This window comes from Miniopterus natalensis, chromosome 11 (genome assembly GCF_054644295.1).
Source record: "Miniopterus natalensis isolate mMinNat1 chromosome 11, mMinNat1.hap1, whole genome shotgun sequence".
In the NCBI taxonomy this organism is placed as follows: domain Eukaryota; kingdom Metazoa; phylum Chordata; class Mammalia; order Chiroptera; family Miniopteridae; genus Miniopterus; species Miniopterus natalensis.
Genome location: NC_142091.1, coordinates 59,483,922 through 59,507,189, shown reverse-complemented (window position 1 = coordinate 59,507,189; position 23,268 = coordinate 59,483,922). Strand labels below are relative to the sequence as shown.

The window sequence follows — 23,268 nt, the reverse complement described above, 5'->3', positions numbered from 1 at the left end:
TCATTTTCCTTTTTAAATATGAGACACCCCCTCTGAGATAGTGTAACTTTCCTTCTGGGAGGGTTGAAACTAAAATCAAGATCCAGCTTTTTTCTTCATTGCATCAGCAGGAAGTTTCAGCTTGATGTGTACACAAGTGTGTATCTTTAAAATATACCAACTAAAGCCCAGTAAATCTGGCAGTGGGAAATCCCTGGCCAACTAGATAAGTCACTGAATCAAAGCAAAAAGGAAAAGCTAGATACCAATTTCTAACTAGGTTGAATACTTAATACTTATGATTGTCCTATTTTCAAGGGTATGATGGAATTTCATGTCTCCCTTTCAAGCCCATTTTTATATAATTAACCCAGTAGTGAAGTTCTTTGTGTCTAATTCCGAATGCTTTTCTTGCAATTAATATTTTTAAGAATTTACATTTATAGAATTAAAACTTTTTCAAAGAAATATTCCCACAAGTCCTGTAAGGTACGTGGACTGTTGAGGAAGCAGTGACACAAATGTGAGATACCTTTCCAAAGCATTGAGACCCTATCTGTGATGAACTTAGACTAGGTCTCTTAGTCTGGGGATCGAACCTGCAAACTGGGTATGTACCCTGACTGGGGATCAAACCTGAGACCTTTTGGCCTAGTCTAAGTCTAGGCCCTTAGTCAGGTGCTATCTACTTTCTCAACTTTCATAATAGAAAAAAAGGTTTCTTCTCAAAATACTAGTGCATGTAAAACAAACTTGGCTCACTGGCTCAACAGACGTTTTCTAGATGTTTTACTATGTGGCAAGCACTGTGCCAAGTACCTTCATCCCCTCTGAAGCTTGACTACAATCATCATCTAATGTGGGACACATTTAAAAGCAGATTTTTTTTGCCTACACTACTAAAAATGCTATTTATCCCTGCATTAAACCAGACACATCTAGTTTCTTTGTGAAGCCTGTTTACATGCTCCTTACTATTTTACACTTTTCTTAATCAGGCTGTCAAGTGACAGCTGATGGGCCAAATGCAGCCCCCCCTCCCCCGCCTGATTTTATTAAGTACAATTTTATTAGAGCACAGCCACACCCATTCCTTTACCTATTGTCTGTGGCTACTTTTGTGTTGCAATGACAGTTAAGCAGTTGTGAGGGAGGCCATTTGACCCACAAAACCAAAAATATTTACTTCTGGCTAGTTACAGAAAAAGCTTGCCAACCCTTGTTCTAAATGAAAACATATGAATTTTATAAAGACTTATAGCTAGACATATTTTTATGCACTTGTCACACCAATCCTGTAAAATTTTATGTAGATGTTATGAGCTAATCCACCTTTTTTTGTTCTTGGAGGGAGTTAGGTTGGTAGCTGCTGCAATCTTGATCATACCTAGGAATGAGGATGGGAAAGAGGGGCCACAGTAAACAAAGCCACTTATTTTACACATCCAGTGAATTACGTTCATTTAAGTTAAATTTTAAAATGTAACCTAAGGTCTAGTACCAGATCTTTTGAGTCAGACAGAAAGAGGTTAGGAGGTAAGTGATTTTTAAAAGGAGACAGGAAAGGAGCAACGATATGTGGCAACATATTTAGAACTAGAATTACAGCTGTAGGCTACACAACCCCAGTTAAGCTAACTAGGACAAGTTTTGTTAAAATCTTGTTTCTCTCTACAAGCAGCCCCTGTTCCTCACCCTCCCACCAAACAGGTAGTTCAGGGTAAGAAACTAAAAATTCAAAGAATCAGGATTTTGGAAAAGGGGTGATTTGTACTTGTCAAATACACCAAAATGCATCAAGCGTTTTGATCGCAAAACAGGACCATTAAAGGTCATCAATCATTTAACTTCAAAATCAGTAACAACCTAGATTTGAATTTGATATATTTCTATATATCAGTATTGCATGGGTGACTCATACATTCATTTTGGCCCTGTAAGCTAAATGTGTGAACACTTATATGCTAGACATTATCAGAAATACACATTTAGGCACATTTTCGTCCATTACCAGTTATTTTAAAAAATCCTCACCCAAGGACATACTTTTGATTTGAGAGGGAGAGGGGGAGAGTGAAACTTTGAGAGAGTGCAAGTGAACTTCATTCAGTCAGTTGCCTCCAGCATGAGCCATGACTGGGGATCGAACCTGCAAACTGGGTATGTACCCTGACTGGGGATCAAACCTGAGACCTTTTGGTGTACAGGACAACGCTCCAAACAACTGAGCCACACCGGCCATGGCCTAATAGACTTTTTTTTTAGACTTTTAATACAGGGAAATGCTAAAAATGTTTTTAACACAGCATAGAAAATGTTTTTTCTCAGATTTCTAAAAAATGTGTATATATAGAAGAGATCGGAATATTTACATCAAATTGTTTAATGGTGGTTGGAATCCTGGGTAATTTTAATGTAATTCTTACCCTGTTCCCTATTTTTAAGATTCCCCTTTAAGAAATTTTATCTGGTAATCTGAAAAGACGAAAGATTTTTTTTTCCAAGAAGTTAACTCAAATTTATTTGATAGGGATAAATTGAAACAATTATTCAATTAGGAGATAAATTACCACACATCCATAAAAGGGAGTATTTTGCAGCCTCTGACAATAGTTTATGAGAAATTTTAATGACCTAGGAAACAGCTTAGAGGGAAAAACAAAGATATAAAATTTTAGAAAATGATCAATTATACTATAAATAGAAAAAATACTAGCAGCAGACAGTACCAAATGTTGACAGGTCTTTCTGGGTAGTGTATTACTACTGATTTTTAGTTACTTTATACTTTTCTCTATTTTCCAATTTCCAATATTTCATTATCAGAAAAAAGCATAAAATGAACAACATTTTTAGCACAGTATTATAATTATGACCCACTCTGGTGCTTTGGAAACATGCCAACTTTGAAATACGGCATTGTCCTTTCCTGTTTCTCCAAAAATGGTGCTCTGAAGCATGAGAGGAAACATTAAGTAAAAGGCAGCTTTTATATGGTAGTTTTTCTGTTAGCATTGAAAATTTTCCCCTTGTTTTGATAGAAGACACAAAACATAGACATGTTTGGGAAGGGAGTAGAAGACAAAACAGATTTTTATCTGCCCATGTTAAGTATCTTTTCTTTCAATGTAAGCTCAAGACCTTTTAGAACATGTTTGTTGTGTTCCTGGAATATATACTAAGAGATCTTGAAAAGCTACTACATAAGCCTACAAATTCATTTTATAGTTTTTTGGTGCCAAAATTACTAAGGTAGTAGTTGGAAATATGCCAAGAAAATGGTGGCTCTATCACATGCTCATAATTGCAAAAGCTTATAGTCTTTAAACTCTTTTGTTGAATGTTTAGAAAATGAGTAATAATTTCAGTGGTAAAACAAGTTTGGTCTTTCCTAGGCGAAAACAAAGCCTCTGAAATCAAATCGACAAAGCCATTTTCCGGCTTTCAAGATTAAAAATACTACTGATTTAACTGTGTCTTCTATTGGTGAAGGTGACTGGCAGAGCCTGATAACAAATCAAATACAAGAAATTGAAAAGTTCCTGAGCTTAGAAAATGACAACCAATCTAAAAAAAGAAAAGCAGAAGAGATGTTGGAAAAAACAGATTAAAATAATGCTTTCAGTGGTGAATGAGAGTATTGATGTGGTTTTGACTAGAGCAGAATGTTACTTAGGTGGCTTTACAGATGTACTCACTTTTCCAACTTTTTCTGACGTGATGAAGTTGTATTAACTGTTATGTTTTTGCCCAGCAAATGTTTCACTTAAGATAGCCAAGACTGCAAGCTTTGCTGTTAGCATCTAACTCCCCTTAAATTTGTCTTTCCTCCATATATCCCTTTTTGTTAATCCTCATCTGATATTTTTCCCATTGCTTTTCAGAGAGTGGAAGGGAGGGAGGGGAAGAGAGAGAGAGACATATAAGTGAGAGAGACACATCAACTGGTTGCCTCCTGGACATGCATGCCCCGACCGGGAATGGGAAGCAAACCCCAAAACCAGGCATGTGTCCTTGCCCCGGGAATCAAACCCACAACCCTTTGGTGTGCAGTCTGATGCTGTAACCACTGAGCCACACCAGCCAGAGCCCATGTAACCTTTCATCAATGCTCTTGTTGTACCTTCAAAACCTTTCCTTACAGAACACAACTTATATATTATACAAGATAGACACAGTGACCCTTTGTAATTTATTACATTGTATCCTCTGAAGGTTGTTATTTTTTAAAATTTCTTTTGAATTTGAGACAATAAATGTTCAGACTGTAGTCAAGTTTCAGCTTATAATGTTTTACTGTCATTTAGGTATTTTTCTCCCAAAAGAAAAAAATTTATAGCATAAAAATTCAGGTATCAGAAAGACTCAAAAGGCTGTTTTTCACTTTGTTCAAGTTTTGTTTCCAGGCATTAAGTGTGTCATACAGTTGTTGCCATTGCTGTTTTCCAAATGTCCGATGTGTGCTATGACTAAAAATTGAAAAATTAAAAGCCATTAGTAAACCTTTTATCCTCTAGTGTTCTTTTATAATACTATATACTTGTATCTAGTCAAAAGCATATATAAATAATTTAGAATTAAAAGAGAAAAATTAGAAACTTACTTAAAAAAAAAAACTTTACCACATTGATCCTAAACCTTCTATTTTCCTGAACTACATAAACCAGACACAAAAGTCATTAGTATTCTAGCCATTGCTGAGCTATTAAATGAAATGTGCTGGAAAATAGGACTTTCATTAAATAAGCTAATCACATTCAGTCTGAACTTTAATAAAATTATGATAAATAGCAACTATTGAACTACAGTCAACTGGTAAGAACACCACCTTGGTTCTCTAAACATTTAAGTGAAATAATCAGAACAAACTAAATTGTTCTACAAAATGCTGTAAAGTATTGTCTTACCTGACAACTACTTTTCTCTGGGTCTGATCAATTTTGCAGTAGACCATTTTTGTTTTCACTGCTGAAAAAAGATGTTTTACATGATATATTATATGGAAACTTCCCAAGGAAAACAGCCTAAGGTATGAAACTGTGGCCAAGTAAGCCATAATAAAACTTTACAGTTTTCAAACATTTTACAAACTGGTTCTTTGAATCTAATAAGCACAGTAATATGATGCAACCAAAAGGAAGGTCATGCATTTACCCTATGGTTGCTGGGCCAATCTATATCAAATATCACAGTTATATATATCTATTATATACAATTTTTAGAGAGAAACATCGATCGGCTGCCTCCAGCATGCCCCCCAGCCAATAGTTTTCATTAAGAATCCTAGATGTTCTCCTTTACAGAGTCACACATTAGGGGGCTGGGAGGGTGGGACTAATTTCCTAATAAGATATTTCTTTATAGGTATGAAAAGGATTAGAAACCGTGTCAACAGTTCTGTTCATTTTATTAATCTTAATTGTACAATCCCCCAAACTTTCAAACCTATAAGCTCAGGGAAAAAAAAAAAGTCCTGATTAACAGTTAAGTTACTTTATAATACAACTGCTGGGGAAGAAGGTACTGTTTCTAGGCCAATTATAAAAAACTGATAACATTTGCAGAACATTTACTATGTGCCAGGCACTAGGCTAAGTGCTTACCTGCATTAATTCATTTAATCCTCACAACTACAAATTACTCCTATATTCCTGTTTCATAAAGGAAGACCTGGTCTCAAACCCAGGTCTGAAAGAAAAATCTAGGCTCTTAACCACACTATGGTTTACCGCCTAAAGGCATTTATTCTATGACACCAAAAACCACATAGCAATTTATATTTTCATTGCATTTTCACTCTACTACAATTATAATCTGATAATCTAAATATACACATTTGCCACAAAAGAATCTAGCTTTTTTAGCATATGGCTCAGTTTCAAGATTAAAAATCTTACATACCATGGGGTAAAAAATAGAAAAAAAATGAAAATGTTCTAATCGCCTTACCATCAATAACAAATGCTTCAACATCATCAGCCCCAATCTGAAGTTCCTGTTGCATTGTATCAAAAGAAATTTCCTTATTTTCCACTGCCATTCCCATAAAAGTAAGTAGTCTCATTTTTGCCATATTCTGTTCATGCAACAGTCCTGAATAAAAACATAGTAGGAAGTCTAGTAAGTATCAGTGCTATTAAGAGCTACACAATTACAACTCCTGTTCAATTGTGGAAGTCATTGTGCTTGAGCACTTTAATTTTGACAGAGCTTCTTATATGTTCAAACTATAAAACTGACCCCATAATTAAATTATGGAGTATTTAAAATTATTTTTCTAGAACTACATTTATTTATTACTATAATGCCATAGGTAATAGATCCAAAGTTAAGAATGGGCTATAGCCCATCCGGCGTGGCTCAGTGGTTGAGCACTCACCTATGAACCAGGGATCAATCCCCAGAGGGGTCTTGCAGGAGGCAGCCCATCAATGACTCTCTCTCATCAGTGTTGTTTCTCTCTCTCTCCCTCATCCCCCTCCTGAAATCAATAAAAACATATTTAAAAAGAATGGGCTATAAAATGATATTTTTAGGCCCTTAAGGGTTTTTTACATCTTCACTTTTTATATTTATACACTTTAGGAGATAAAATGTACAAAATACATTTTGTAAGAAAAATTTTTATTTAGTTGAATTACTTAAGCTTATTTTTACTAACAGCTCTCTCTCTTTTTTAATTTTTTAAATCCTCACCCAAGGATATTTTTTCCATTGCTTTTCCGAGAGAGTGGACTGGAGGGAGAGACAGACACACCCATCAATTGGTTGTCTCCTGCTTATGCCCTGACCAGGGTGGAGTCTGCAATGGAGATACGTGCCCTCGGCCGAATCGAACCCAGGACCCTTCAGTCCTCGGGCTGACACCTAACCACTGAGCAAAACCAGTCAGGGCACTAGGGCACTAATAGCTCTCTTGTGTAAACAGAGGATTCCTTATCTACTTGTAATTTGTTCTGTGTTTTACTGGTAAACACGGAGTTTTAAAACATTTTCATCCACATTCAGTCATGAAAACATTCCATTTTCCTTCTGGTCACTTTGGATATAATATTTAAAAGTCAAAACTGTAAAAGTGTGTTTATCACTTCACATTTACAGGCTAGGATGATCAGTACTAGAAAAAATTAAAGAGTACCATTAACATACTTGTTCTTTACAAGGAGTAAGTAGAAAACTATATAGATAATTCTAATTTTTGCCTTATAATTTCTAAGGCAACATGCTGTTACAATTATTCACATCAAAAACAATTGTAGACCTAAAAGGAAACTTAATTACCTGGTCCTGATCCTTTCACTTTAAAAAACAATAAAATTGAGGAGTAAAGAAATGAAATGTCTTATAGTCACAAAGTGGCCTCAAAAACAGATTCATTTATGACTAGAAATACAAATGTTTATAAATCCTGAATATCCAAGCATTTACCTGTTCCTAAGTAGAAGCTGAATTATAACATCATATACACTTGATCTGATGCTAACTTATTAATTATAAAAACAAGTTTCTAAAATTAATCTAGAATTACATACATTTCCCTTTTCTCTGAACTTTCAAATTATGTAAACTCATCAAATGATCGACCACTACCCTCTAGCAATTAAGAGCCTCAAGTTTGTATTGTTAAAAAGTTCTCTCTAAGCACTCCATAAATAAATTTGAAATGTTTAACATTCATATGAGCAGATGACGAGGGAAGCCCATTAATAGAGCACATGTCTGTTAATTAGCTGTAATTATGATGCAGGCTTTCTATTTGGCACAGATTCAACAAAAACATGATCATCATAACTCAACTGAATGAGGTACCCAAGTAAGTATTGCTAACCAGGTTTAATGGAAATCTACAAGCATCAAAAAACCAATTAGTGCACATTAACCCTAATTAACAAATAAAAATTAGAGGCTGATTAACTTTCTGAAGCAAAAAGGTAGCAACTGGATAACACCAGATTACATGTGAACATGTTAGGGCAATTTAGATGACACAAGTTAATGCTACTGTTGGGCCAAATTTTCAGTGTTAATAAAACAGTGTTTTGGTAAAATGTTGCCACCTGTGGAATGTAGACATCTGTAACTAGACTTTCAGCTGAAATATATCTCTAATAATATATCTAAAACTAAAAATACAGTTTTCGTCAAAGCATCTTTTACAAATTTCTAATAAAAGATTGCTAATTTGCATAGACGTTCAAGAAACAAAAGGCAAAACAGCAAGTACTAAAGATTTTTCTCAAAAAAATTTCTTAACATTCCCAGTTCTGTGGGCATATATAGTTTCCTTTTAATATGTTAAAATGATAAACTCAAATCTCTTAAGATATAATTAAAAACTCTTGAAATCAAATTTTACTGCTACAGTTTCAAGTCGACCACAAATCAAAAAACTTATCAAAGGAATGAAAATTATTTCTAGAATAAGTTATGTAAAACCCTTATATATCGCACATGGGAAAACCTGGGTTTAAAAACATTTCAAAAAACTGATGTTTAAAGTCACTACTTCAAAAGAAATCACCAAACTTAAAGCCTTTAGGACTCTTGCTTCTCAAAATCAAGCTATTAAGCCAGTGAAGTATGAGTTAAAGACTTGCAAGAAGCTGTGCTTTACTTCATGAAAGTAGAACATTACCTGCAAAGAGGCAGTCGCACTGTTCTGTGTCATATTTCAATTTTAAAGTTATAAAAAAATTTAATTTTATGGAAACATTTATTCATTACTAATATGTCAAAACCTTAATGCACTAATAAAAAAATGTGCATCATTGAGCAATTTCTGCATTGTCACTGACCCCTGGCTTAAAATGCTGCAATATAGAAAACGTAATTTTAATGCATGCAATAGCTTATGAACCAGTGCTCCTTTGAAACAGTCAATTACACATCAATGGGGGAGTGTCAAAGTGTTAATTACTACTCCTTTTTCCTTGGTGAGTAAATAAAGAGGTTGCTGACATTAACATTCCATCACATTGCTTCATGCCACAAAACAAATTAACTGGGACAGAATGTGGTTTTCTGGGTCTAGTGCACCTGGCAAAGCAGTCTACACAAACACACTTGCATCTACTTTATCTTGGTGTATTTCAAATGCCTTATTATGTTCAGAATAATTCAATTTTGCCCAATGCCAAAAGTTTACAGGTGACAGGAATTAATGATTACTACACTGAGGACCAATAGTATAATCAAAGTAGATTATAAATGTATTCTTTACCTATGTCTCAACCAACCAGGAAGACTAACAATTTAATTTTAATATGAAAAATATATAATGTATTTTGATTATTACCTAGTAGAAAAACAAAGCATTTTAGTTTCATAGTTGACTTCACTCTCAAAAACTGGTAGTTTTAGAACAATTTAAATCTGTTTAACTACAGATTTTCTAAGTTTTCTCTCTGTAATTTCAGTATGTTAAAAATGTGCTCTAGAAGGAAAATACTGAATATATAAGGAGTTTGCTCACTGAGGACGAGTAAAATTCAATTCAATTTGGCAAACATTTATTGAGCTCTGATGCCCTAGAAAGACAAAGGCAAAATCATAAAGCTAAGACTTACTTTGCTGTCTTCAACACACTGTAGTTAGGAAAGTTTCTCCTATTACATAAAATCACAACTCCATTTCTAATCTCATCTACAACACAACTTCATTTACATCTGCTTAGCAAAACCATATACTTCTATAATTTGTTAATCTGGGATTAGAGGTATACACCATACATAAAATCCTATATTGGGAGGGGGACTATTTATTACAATTATGTGAATATGGAATTTTTTAAAAAAGCACTAAAAATGCAAATCACCATGCATGTGAATAAGGAATAAGGTCTTTTCCAAAGAAACTTTTATTTTAATCGGTAATAAAGTGCCTTTAATCATATTTTGTCAGCTCTTAAAATGGGTACTTCTTAAATTATGACCATAGTAATAGTGATCCTTTAAGTTGCTTTTCTGCTCCATCCCCCATTCCAAAATTTTAAAAACACATCAATTGGAACTATTAATTCTTAATCTTCTCTAAATGCCTGCTTCTTAACTAGAACTTGACCTCAGAGAATCATGTAGTAGAGTTGGAAGGGCCTAAAATCCAACAAGCTCTTATGGAGAGGAAAATGTGCCCAGGCTTTCTGACTTGTAGTTTCATGCTCTTTCCATCAGAAATGCTTTTGGTTTCTGATTCCCAGTTCATTCTGAGTAATCTTTTAAACTACCTTCCTATGTTTGCTGCTATCAGTCATACACCACTGGTTAGGGTAATCTATACATTAGGCCACGATCATATTTGCTGGATCTCATAGTACAAAACAGTTCTAGAACAGCACATTCCCATCTCTCTCTACCCCTCCAAAGAATAAACCCCAAAACTTACCAAGTGAATCTATGAAGTCTTTATTATTCTGATAAAACTTGACATATGATGCCAGTTTAGCACTCACAAAAATGGTTAAAAGCTATACAGATAGAGACAAAAAATAAAGATACGATATTCAACATAGAATATTTAAATCTCAAGATCTTTTTAAGACACTGACTCCCAGCAATATATTTCTCTCAGTGCAGAAATTTCAATGTTTGATCAAATTACCATCTAAAACATCTGTTTAATAAGAGACTCACTTAGATGAAAGAATCAGTAAATACACTGAGCTCTAAAGATGGTAGTAATGACATAGTACAAATGGAAAATGACCCAAAATATATTTATACTTTCACCTGAAAAGGGTGTTGTGAATGTTTTTAAATATCAGATTTATCTTAACTGGGGCTAGCTGACACTATATCATAAAAAGAAATTTGTATTATCCAAGTTCATAATGGCCAGGCAAGTGAGGAGTTGAAAGTAAAAGAACAGAACTGTGTTCAGTGGTTAGAGAAAAGCTAACACTAAATTTCAGTCGTTCCTGATATAAAAAGAATAAATAGTACTCTTTCCAGATCTAAGTCATGTTCACGAATACAAAGTAAAAAGAGTTCATTCATACAAAGAAAAAAAGTTCTGCTTTAGTATGTTAAATTTAGGAAAAGAAAACATATTTCACATTAAGGATAAACTACTTACATCATGAATAAGCTCGCCTTCCAAAAACTTGACTGGTTTTAAAGTAAGAAGATGGTCAAAAAGAAATGCATTTGGATCTTTCAATGCTCGTACAATACACCTTAATTAGAAAACAAAAATCCAATCTCAGAGTCTTGAAATGTGGATATGTTTCACTGAGTCTGCAGGATGCACTACATTTATTTCAGTAAAATATCTAGAGTTCAATATACACAGCATAAGAAAATGCTGTAAGATTGGGGTTAAAACAGGCCAATAAATCTATATATCAAGTATATTTGTTTAACAATATAGTTGTAGACAAAAATAGCTGGAAAGAAAGCATCACAAAGTAGTCAAAGAACAAATTAAAAACAGCCAGTGCTTCTTACCATATGCCAGACACTAAGGTAAGTGCTTTACATGCATTAATTCATTTAATCCTCACAATACCCTGAAAGACATGTAGTCTTATCATGCCCATTTTATGAATGACAAAAAAAGCTCAGAAAGAACTCATCCAGTAAGGGCTAATTAAGTGTTAAGTATTTGAATGCAGGCAGTGTGACCTCAAAGATCTTTTTCACTAACTACCCTTTCAACCAACATCTATCATGTATATAGGTCCTTATGTGAAACAATAACCCTGTAAGTTATCATAACTTGTTTCACAAATTTAAAAAGCTGATTCTGTGCTTATTGCTACTAAGACAACTTAGGACTGTTTGAAGCCATTATTTTGATTAGGAATGGGCTAATTTTTAGTAAGCTACCAACTTTTCCTCATCACACACATTAATAAATTAAAACTGACCTAAGATTAGATTCTATTTTTCAGGTTGGGATTTTCACTCCCATACCAGCAATACCCCAAACAGAAAACACCATGTGGCTAGTGCACATACAATCTATGGTTCTTCCAGTATTAAATCTTGAATTTCAGTATCTCCATTAGAATCACCACAGAACACACAGTATCAGATGGCTTTGGATCATTGGTGGAAGCAAACATGATTTCAGTTATATGACTGAATACTGTATCTCACCTTTCTAAGCTGCTGACAGCCATCATTAGAACAATATGTTTAACATTACCTGTGGGCATCAACTCGAGCCTGGGAAGCATTGTCCTCTGTGTAACTTCCTAGTAATTCAACCATGACTTTTGAAGCGGCATCACTAAAAAGAGATACTGCTTTAAGAATTTCTTAATTGCCATTTATTCATTCAAAAACATTTGCTATGCCAAGTACTGTGCTGATCATGCATACAGTGGTGAGAGAGAGAGATATGGTCCCTCTCTATGGGAAAAGTCATGGAACTTCTCTTCTAGTAACACAGACAGACAAAGGAAACATAACAGTAAGTGTGTGCCATGAAGAAAATAAGTGGTGATGTAATAGAGTCAGCATCATGGCAGTTAGATGACCCCTTTATTTCTCCCCTTAAATTTATAAGCCAGGCAACCATAATTCAACAAAGGATCCCCTGTTCAACACACAAATGTGTCTGAGAAATCCACGCATCGAGACATCTGAAGGTAGGCATATCAGAAGCAGCAGGGGTGGTGGGACAGGGAGGACAGACATGGGCTGTGGACACAGTCTGGCACCTGCCTAGCCCCCGCTGATGTGGTAGTGGTGAAGAAGTTGGGCGGCAGCCCCCATAGGGCACCTAGGAGGGTAGGAGGGACAAAAAGCAACATTCTGGTCTGAGTAGCCAGTGCCTGTGGCAGCGAAACCGGATGATGGGGGCAGAGGTGGGGCACAGCTGTGTGGCAGCTGGAGAGGGGCAGCCACCATAATTAGCAAGAAGGCCAAACCAAGAAGGCCAGCAAGAATCACACCACCACCCCGCCACCTCCATCACCCACCCCTCACCAGTGGAACCCAATAGAAGCAGCAGAGATACCACTGATCGCACAACGTGGCCGGTAGCTTCTGGTTACAAGGAAGCAGCTCTGGAAACTCGCAGGCCTGAAGCCCCATTGCCAGCCACCCCACCCCCCACAAGGGTGGTGCCCTGAGACTGAGGTGACCTGGACATTAAGGGGCACTTTCCAAGATCCCGGGGGGGGGGGGGGGGGGAGCAGTGTAGGTAAGAGAAAACAAGAACTGGTGCTATAGCACCATCTACTGGAAAACAAATGAAAGTTCACTACTTATCAATCTGCTGAATTGTTAAGAACAAAACAATACTTAAAAAAAAAAGAGTTCTCTACTTCAAATGCCCAGGCAAAGAAACAATCCATGAAGTACTATGAATAACCAAGGTAACGAGATAGCTAAGAAAGAAAATGAAGTCTCCGGAAACCAAACTCAAAGACATGGAAGACTGTGATTTAAATGACAGTGAAGTCAGGATTGTAGTTATGAGGAAAAAAAGCCTCAACAAGATGGAAGAAAACTCAGAAAGGTAGTTTAATGGAATCAGGAATAAAATCAACAAGAAAAAGGAGTGCTTTGCCAAAAATACTGAAACCATAAAAAAATTCTGGAACTAAAAAACTCAATGAGATATAGAATGTATTAGAGAACACTGGAAACAGAGCAGACCAGATGGAAGAGAGAATCAGTGAGCTTGAAGACAGAAATCTAGAAATGACTCAGGTGGAAGAAGAGCGAGAGCTGAGAGTAACTATCTGACTCCACTAGAAAGAGTAACATAAGAATAATGGGTATACCAGGAGAAGAGAGGGAGAAGGGAACAGTGAGACTATGCAAATAATCGATGAGAACTTCCCAAACCTAGGAAAGAGTTGGACCCTCAAATTAAAAAAACCTATCAAAACACCTAATACCTTAATTCAAAAAGACCTTTTTAAAGACATATTATCTTAAAACTGTCAAAAGTTAACAACAAAAAGTTTTCAAGGCAGCTGGGGGGAAAAGACTGTAACCTACAAAAAACCCCATTAGATTATGATTAGATTTTTCAGTAGAAACCTTACAAGCTGGGAGAGACTGGAATGAAATATTCAAAATACTGAAAGAGAAAAGATACCAGCCAAGAATAATATACCCAGCAAAGTTATCTTTTAGATATAAAGGAAAGCAAGACTTTCTCAAACAGACAAAAACTAACGGAATTTTCCAGAAGACCTGCATTAGAAGAATGTTGAAAGGAGTACTTCTACCTGAAACAAAATGACAAAAGTATACAAAACTTTGAGTAAGATGATAGAAGCAGGAGACTGCAACCCTATTTCAGAATAGGGGATCAACACGTAATTATAACATTAAGGCTGGGGGGGGGGGCATTTTAAAAAAAAGATATAACTGCTGCAATTTGGAAATGAACACACAGCATAAAAAGGGATAATTTCTGACAACAAAACAAAAGGGTAGGAAAAAAGGGACTAAACTTACACAGGTGAATGAAGATAAAATGCAATCAATCAGAAGAAAGAGGACTATTGTCTGCATAAAACATTTTATTACACAAACCTAATGATAAAAAAAACAAAACAAATCTAGTGCTGAGACTGGTAACATTAAAAAAAAGAATAAGAGGAAAATGAGAAAAAAATCACAGAAAGCCACCAAACTAAAATACCAGACAGAAACACAAGGGAAAAGAAACAATGAAGACATGGAGCTACCAGAAAACATAAAATGGCTGTAGTAAGTCCTCATATATCAATAATCACCCTAAATGTAAATGGACTGAAATCGATGTTCAAAAGGCTGAGAGTAGCAGGATGGATTGAAAAAACAAGACCCAACTGTATGTTGCCTTTGGGAGACCCATCTCAGCTACAAAGACAAAACAGGCTCAAAGTGACGGGGTGGAAGAGGGTGCTCCAAGCAAATGTCAACCAGAGCAGCAGGTGTAGCCATACTTGTATCAGACAAAATAGGTTTCAAGATAAAAAAGGTAACGAGAGACAAAGATGGGCATTTTGATAAAGGGGATAATTTATCAAAAAGACACAACATTTATTAATATGTATGCACCCAACCTGGGAACACCAAAATATATAAAGCACTTACTAACAAATCTAAAGGGGAAACTGACAAAAATATAATTATTGTAGAGGACCTGAACACCCCACTGACAGCAAGCATCCAAACAGAAAAGTCAATAAGGAAATATAGGCCTTAAATCATACGATTCACCAAATGGACACGACTGATCTTCATAGAACTTTCCATCCCAAAATGAGTGAATATACATTCTTCTCAAGTACACACAAAACATTCTCAAGGATAGGTGATATGATGGAGCACAAAACTAGTCTCAATAAACTTAAACTGAAATTAAACCATGTACGTTTTTAAACCAAGTTATGAAACTGGAAATTAGCTACAAGAAAGCTGGAAAAAACACCAATATGTGAAGATTAAACAACGTGCTACTGAACAACTACTGGGTCAAAGAACAAGCAAAAGAAAACATCAAGAGATACACAGACAAATGAAAATACGACATCAAAATTTTGGGGTGCAGCAAAAGCAATACTCAGAGGGAAGTTTATAGCATTAAAGGCCTACTTTAAGAAACAAGAAAAATCCCAAATAAAGAGTCTAACATTACATAACATTACACCTTAAAGAACTAGAAAATAAGAACAAATGAAGTCCAAAGTCAGCAGAAAGAAGTAAATAGAAATCAGAGTGGAAATGAAATAGAGAACAAAAACACAACAGAAGAAAAAACCTCTAGTAAAATAAAGAGCTAGTTCTTTGAAAAGACAAAGAAAACTGACAAACCTCTGGCCAGACTCACCAAGGAAAAGAGAAAAACTCAAAATCAGAAATGAAAGAGACATTACAATGGACACCACAGATATACAAAAGACTACACAACAATACATTTTATGAAGGGCTATAAGCCACTAAATTAGATAACCTAGAAGAAATGGACAAAATCTTAGAAATATATAACCTTCAAAACAACCATGAGGAATTGGAAAACCTAAATAGACCAATCACTAGTAAGGAAATTGAAACAGTAATCAAAAACCTCCCAAAAATCAAAAGTCCAGGTCCAAATGGCTTCACTGGTGAATTCTACCCAACACTTTTTTTTTTTTTTTTTAAATATATCTTTACTGATTTCAGAGGGGGAGAGGGAGAGTTCAAACATCAATAGTGAGAGTCGTCATTGATTGGCTGCATCCTGCACGCCCCCAACTGGGGGTTGAGTCCACAACCCGGGCATGTGCACTGACCAGGAATCGAACCTTGATCTGGATCCTTAGGCCGATGCTCAACAGCTGAGCCAAGCCCGGCCAAGCTCTACCCGAAATTCTTAAGATTTAATATCTACCCTTCTCAAATGTTTCCAAAAAATTGAACAGGAGGAAATACTCCCTAACTCATTTTATGAGGCAAACATTGCCCTGGTACCAAAACCAGACAAGGACAACACAACAGCAACAACAATAAATTATAGGCCAGTATCTCTGATGGACATAGATGCACAAATCCTGAACAAAATACTAGCAAATTGAATTCAATGAAAGAATCATACATTATGATCAAATGGGGTTCATTCCAGGGATGCAAGGACGGTTCCACATAGGAATAACATCCAACATTTATTAACTGCTTTCTCAATAATTAACCCACTGTTTTAAAAACTTTGTTTAATCTTTTTTGATGATGCTTTGAGATAAGTACTATTATTTGCACTTTCAAGGTACAAAGATGGTAAGTAATTTATGCAAGGTCATACAACAAGTAGGAAAGCCAAGATTTGAATCCCAGTAGCCTGACTCCACAGCCTGCATATTTCAAGTGTGGATCTGAAATAGTCTCTGTTATAAACTAAGTCTTACCACTTTATTGATAACTGACTAGAATGCTGCCACAGTGTACCAACATACAATAGAGAGTAACTACTGATTCAGAAAGAAAGAGGCACCCGGCCAGGCGTGGCTCAGCGGTTGAGCATCAGCCTAGGTAGGATCCAGGTGATCGGGGTTCGATTCCTGGTCAGGGCACTTGCTCGGGTTGCGGGCTCGATCCCCCCAGTCGGGCGTGCAGGAGGCAGCCGATCGATGACTCTCATCATTGATGTTTCTATCTCTCTCTCTCCCTCTCCTTTCCTCTCTCTGAAATCAATAAAGATGTATTTAAAAATAAAAAAATGATATGGTTAAAAAAAAAAAAGAGGCTATTAATGCAAGATCCCTTGCTTATCTTTTTATAATAAAATGTTCCAACTCTCAAAACAAAATTATAATTTCCTCTTGTATTGCTAAGTTTAAATAATCTGCCAAAAATTTTACATTATTTAACATAATAGAAACATTAATCTTATCAATCCTCTCTAATATATTAAACACTCTAGCACTGCAAGCCAGTATAAAAATTGTGCAATAAAACTAAACTGAATACTGATTACTTACTGGGTATAAAGAATAAATATTTTGGAAATGAAGTTTGCTAGGCTGGATACAAGGCTTAGAAATCCAAGATCTTACAGAAACACAACAGGTACTCATTTTGTATAGTCTATTGCAAAGTTTCAACTAGGGGGCACTGTTTATATAAGATACTTTTTTTTTTTTCAATCTTTGCCTGAGAATATTTTTTCCATTGCTTTTCAGAGACAGTGGAAGGGATAGAGAGAGAAACATCGATGTGAGAAAGACACATCTACTGGTTGCCTCCTGCATGCACCCTGACTGGTACAGGGATCGGATCAAGCCTGCAACGGAGGTATGTGCCCCTGGCCAGAATCTAACCCAAGACCCTTCAGTCGCAGGCCGATGCTCTAACCACTGAGCCAAATCAGCTAGGGCTATACAGTATATAGACTTTGACAATGGAAACCGATAGACCCTTTACCGTTATTAAACAAAAGCAACAGCACTACTCTGTACTAAGACATTAAAGCACCATTAAATAACTTAGTGTCTAGTCTTACAGACAGCTTTGGGATTAACAGATGTACCATTTTTAGAACAAAAGCAAGTTTTGCTTTTTAAGGAGTTTAAAGATGGTGAAAAACTTTTAAAATTTGCTGTTATCTTTAACTTGACAGGTGAAATTTACCGAAAGATTTATAGCAACTCCACGAAGAACAAAGTAGAGCAAAATCACTTGTCTTTAAAACTCAGCCTTTAACTACTCACTTTGCCTGTTAAGTTTTAAGTTAAGACATTAATTCTGAATACCTTTTCTTACAATCCACAAGTGCCTCATAAAGTAGCCTTAAAAGGGTGTGTTTTTTTTCAGTGGTGAGGTTCCAGTCAGAAATCCATTTTCTAACCTATGATGAAATTGATAAAAGAAGAAAATTTAGTGATACAGCTGAATACATTTTCACAATTTAAAATATAACATTTAGAACACACATATTTGCTACTTTAGTTATAATATAAAACTACACTTCTTATAAGCAGAACAAGTACTCTACATAGTAACTCACCTGATCTAGCTCAGTTGGAATATATTGGATAGCCCCACAAGATGCTGCCACTTTAATGAGGCTGCAATATACTGTATATCTTACAGGAGTACTCTTATCCATTCCATGGAAAAGGTTGCTTAGCCTGGTTAACAAACAAATAAAAAAAACTATAATGATTAAGCTGAGAGTATCTACTCTCACAACAAACCCGAGACAAATACTATTAATAACTTCACACTACAAGGAGGGAATTGAGGCACAGAAAGGTTAAGTGACTTGTCCAAGGTCATGCAGCTAATAAAAGCCACAGCTGACAGTCAAGTTCCAGAATTCTTGCTTTTATCAAATGAAAGTGACATGAAAAAAGCCCCTGAAAAAAACAGCCTCTTTCAGTTAACTTACAACTGCAGTCTCAGAGATGGGCGTTCACCTTCCCGAAATTTGACCAGTTTTTCACAGAGGTTTTCAATCAGAGCTTCTTGCTTTTCTGGTTCCAAGATCAACAGGAGGGATACCACGCTGTTCATCACACTTTCAACATCTACACATGCATTGATAACACAACAGTGATACTATAATACTTAATGTATCTATATGTATTTCCAGTATTCAAAGACCATTAAACATAAGCTACTTAAAAAGATGTACTCTATCTACTGTAAAAACAGTTCTACAGGCCATTTTTCCTTCAATGGTGTGCATTATACTAAAAATATATGTGAATTCAAACTAAACCAGCTCTGTTGAGCAGCTAACATACAGAAAACAACTTGTACATTTTATTAAAGAAATACCAATTTACATGTCTATATATACGGTTTCAATTTTCACTGGCAAAATATTCAATCGTATGGAAGTTACTGGTTAGGTCTTAGGCTAAGATGCTTTCCCAATTGAAGAAAACATACAAATAGGAACATTTAGAAATGAAAGCTACTTTCTGTAGGGTCACTAATTTTCAAGTGTAAGGTACTAGTCATATACCAAGTTTAATCTCAAATATTTAGAGATTTTAGGACTCCCCAATTTTCAAAATTTCCCATTTCATTTCAATAAACAGAGCATCAGCCAAATAATTAAATAGCTTTTAGATTACTTGTTATTGGATAGCATTTGATATTAATCTAAGCCTTATGGAAAAGAAGTGCTTCATTTTTTTTCTTCAGTTTATTCTGAAATGATCAGAATTCAGTGTGTGTGGTAACACTCAAAAACATTCCTGATGTAAAAAAGATGTTTTCTGAAAATGGTCTTCATAAGTATAACAGATTAGAATAAACTGAAAGTATGTGCAAAGATAAGATTAGAAACAACAGTGCTTAAAAGTTCTAAGGCGTTAAACAAAAATATAATTCACAAGAAAATTTTAGAAGTAGGTTATTATTAGATTTTTCAAAAAATTAAAAAACAAACCTTTATCATCTTCCTTCAGACATACATCACAGGCTTCAATAATTTGAGCTAAATCTACATGAAGTCCACCTTCTGAGTTCTCTTCTGAAATTTCAGCTCCTTTAGATTTCAGATAAGCTCGAAGCTCAGCAGCCTGTTAAATCAAACAAGGTTGCTATATATCTATAAAACTGGCTAAAGTGACAAAACACAAGATCTCAAACCATTCTGTCCTATTTCTGAAAAAAATTAAATATAAATGCTGTATTTAACAATGACTTTACCTCATCCATCATCACAGCCCCCCACAGGTTTTCCTCTACAACACCCAGTGGGTACATATACCCATTATGGCCCACATGAATCACCTTCAGATTTTCTCTCATATCACCTATATCCTGCTGGAATTCCAGTATATAGCAAAAATCTTTCTAATATAACCCAAAAGCCTTTTGGGGGGGTGGGATGTGACTTGGTAAATTCAATTTGTTTTAAAGAAATGAAATTTTATTGCTCTCAGGTGTACAAGACACAGCTACTTTAAAAAATTAGACATTACCTTGGCAAGAGGATAATCACGTGTTAATTAAATGTTTGAGAATCTATCTGAGATGAGCATTTTGGAAACCAAACATAAAAAGATGCCGCCTTTGGCCCTGGCTGGCGTGGCTCGGTTGGAGTGTCTTCCATACATTGAAAAGTTGTGGGTTTGATCCCCAGTCATGGCACATATCTGGGTTGCAGGTTTGATCCCAGGTCGGGGCCTTACAGGAGGGCAACCTGTCGTCTGTCTCTTTGCCTTCCTCTTTAAAATCAGCAAGTACATCCTCAAGTGAGGATTTAAAAATAAGATAGTGCCTTTGAATGTTTCCTTGAATAAAATATTGTATCAATTGGATCTACTATGTAATTAATCTTTTAAAATGCAAAATGCCTATCTGGATCAGAAAGCACCTTTGTATCTATAAAAGTATAACTTTAGAACTGCATCTGATATTTAGACACTTTCTAGTCTGTGTATATATTATTTAATAACTAGTTCTTTTCAGAACTTAGTATGTATGGCAGCCAAACATAAATACAGATGGTATTTAAGACAATAAAATGAGGAACTGAAACAGGGAGAGGTAAGGATACCATTAGTAAATGCCTAGGTATCTCACTTTCTAAACCCACAATATGTTTTGGCTACCTAAGGAAAGTATATCAAATCTGTAGATCAGATGGTACTATCCTTTCAGATAAGAACACAGTAACTTCACATGAGTTGATAGTAAAACAAGACTTCATAAAACAACTGTCACCCTGTCAGAGCACACAAAAATACCACTGGAAATTATACTTCTGTATGAAGAAAACATAACCTTGTCAAAAAAAGGCCCTTGTTCAGTTTCTGCTTTGTAGACACAAAGTGAACTTTTTCTAATAACTATTCAACCAATAGTTTATTGCTCTTAAACTGTCATCCTCACTGGTCACAGGTAGTGGTTGTGGAGTGGTCCAAACAAAAGAAGAGAAACAAGGATTCCAAACTCCATTTCTCAACTTTAATTAAACAGAGAATTTGATCAAAGTTAAATTCCTGAAAGCCATCACCTACTTACCTGAAAGGATAATGAAACTGGCTAGAATGAAACTGATATATTACAAAAATAGTAGCATAACCTAACTAGAAATGATGCTTTATAACTAAAATATGGTCAATAACAAGAACATCCTGCATTTACAAATCCTTTTCTGATAAAAAAAAAATACTATTTTCATTAAACTAATAGTCAACTGTTGATAACATGATTCCATTACCAATAAGATAAACTTTTTTCCCCTTGTCATTCACATCTTTCTAACTGTACTCAACTCTTTCCCTAGACTTATTAAAAAATTTTTTTCCATTTTCATTTCCGCTTCTTACTTTGTTCTTCAGGGCTGAGGGTCTGCATTTCTACTGCGTGTGTGTGTGTGTATGTGTGTGTGTGTACACCACATCTGCAATTCTAACAGTATGTTAGAATAGTAACGATGTCTTCTTCTATGGAAACAAAAATTTCCATGTTAGTGGAATAACAGAAAAGTACAAAATGACACCATGAATTCACAAAATAGATTTCAGTTCTGCAAATTAACTTAGAGATCATTTCATGTTTAGTTTAACTCCCACCAACTACAGTTTAACTTTTGTTATTGGTTAAAGTGCAAACTCCAAACGGAGCACTTAAAAATGTTAGGACTGCTCACCAGATGTATGCCTGAAACTGTGAAGGTGGAAATGTTTTATTTTCAGGTTACAGCCCTCTCACCCTTGCATAGCAAGAATATAAAATATGGTCTATGTACAAACTAGGTCACCTATGCCTCTGTGATCCCATAACACAATTTTGATCTTCAAAATTATTCTTCCTTAGATGGCTTATACCGTCTAAATATAGGGTGTCCCCCAAAAATGTATAGCACACTTTGAATTATTATAAAGGCAGTGTTTATTAAAACACATTTCATTTTCAAAATATAATAGAATCAGCTGTTCACGTGTGTATACATTTTTGGGGGACACCCTGTATTTGCCACCTCCCACTCCGGATGTGGCTGCATTCGGGGGACCGAAGCAGATACCATTCCCAATGAGTCAAAAAGTGCTGTGACGTCAGAAGTGACTCAGGGATGAAAAAGTACTGACGCCGACCAGGAAGTTGGTGTGGAGCCTCGCGCCCAGCGCCGGGGCCTCGGGCGGCGGGCTGGTGCAGCTCCCGGCCACGGACGCGCGCCCCTACCTCGCGGCCTCTCCACGCTCACGTGCGGAGGAGCGCGCTGCAGCTCTCAGCCCTGGAGCCGGCTCCCCTGGGCGGCGTCCCCCTCGCCCGGCCCGGCCCCGACTCGGCCCTTCTCACCCGACGGCTCCCCCAATCCCGCCCTGGCGGCCCCGGGGCCCGGGAGCACACCTGGTCTTCCTCACTGATGTCGATGAAGGCCGGGACGCTCATGGTGAAGGCCGGGGCGCGGCGGACGCTCCGCTCGCCAACCACGCCAGCCGGAAAAGGGAGCTGACACGCTCTGTGGCGCCTCACAACCGCTTCCGGGTCACCTCGCGCGGGCCTTGAGGGGCGGAGTCCCTGGGATGGGCGGGGCCAAGGGGCCTCTCCTACCAGGCGCCGAGGCCGCGGCTGGGGGCGGGGCGGGCTTGCTCCCCCGGGTTTGCCACCCGGGCCACCTCCCTTCGTGGCCTCTCTCGGCTTCTAACTTCCACGACAGTATCGCGGACAGCCCGCTCTGTGACAGCCACGCCGGCTCCTCGCTTAGCCCACTTCCCCCTTGAAGTCTTAGGACTGTTGGGTGAAGGAAAATTACTTGTGCTCGGAAGAGTTGCTCGGTTCTAGGCCCTCTGCCAGCCGCTCGGGCGCACCCCGGGGCGCCTCTCGCGTGGCTCCCCCAGCCGCTGGGCCCTGCCTCCCCTCCACGCCGCCGAGTGGAACCCCCGTTGGCTGTCCCGAC

General features: G+C 36.8%; 2 protein-coding genes across 2 annotated transcripts in view; one reads left to right on the top strand and one right to left on the bottom strand.

The window, feature by feature from the left end:
• CCDC73 (coiled-coil domain containing 73) overlaps positions 1-3,590 on the top strand; it is a 57,716-nt gene extending 54,126 nt beyond the window's left edge. The window contains exon 17 of the mRNA XM_016206189.2: positions 3,375-3,590. Coding sequence (XP_016061675.2) covers positions 3,375-3,590 — 216 coding nt within the window. The remainder of the gene's footprint in view (positions 1-3,374) is intronic.
• Positions 3,591-4,250: 660 nt separating this feature from the next.
• EIF3M (eukaryotic translation initiation factor 3 subunit M) lies at positions 4,251-22,826 on the bottom strand. Its single transcript, XM_016206181.2, has 11 exons — positions 22,719-22,826; positions 19,804-19,936; positions 18,793-18,931; positions 18,409-18,532; positions 18,155-18,249; positions 12,124-12,207; positions 11,050-11,149; positions 10,360-10,441; positions 5,929-6,072; positions 4,887-4,947; positions 4,251-4,448 (listed from the first exon to the last, which is right to left on the bottom strand). Exons 1-11 carry the CDS (start codon positions 22,758-22,760, stop codon positions 4,328-4,330), a joined length of 1,125 nt encoding a protein of 374 aa, XP_016061667.1. The 5' UTR covers positions 22,761-22,826; the 3' UTR covers positions 4,251-4,327.
• Between the last annotated feature and the right edge of the window lie 442 nt (positions 22,827-23,268).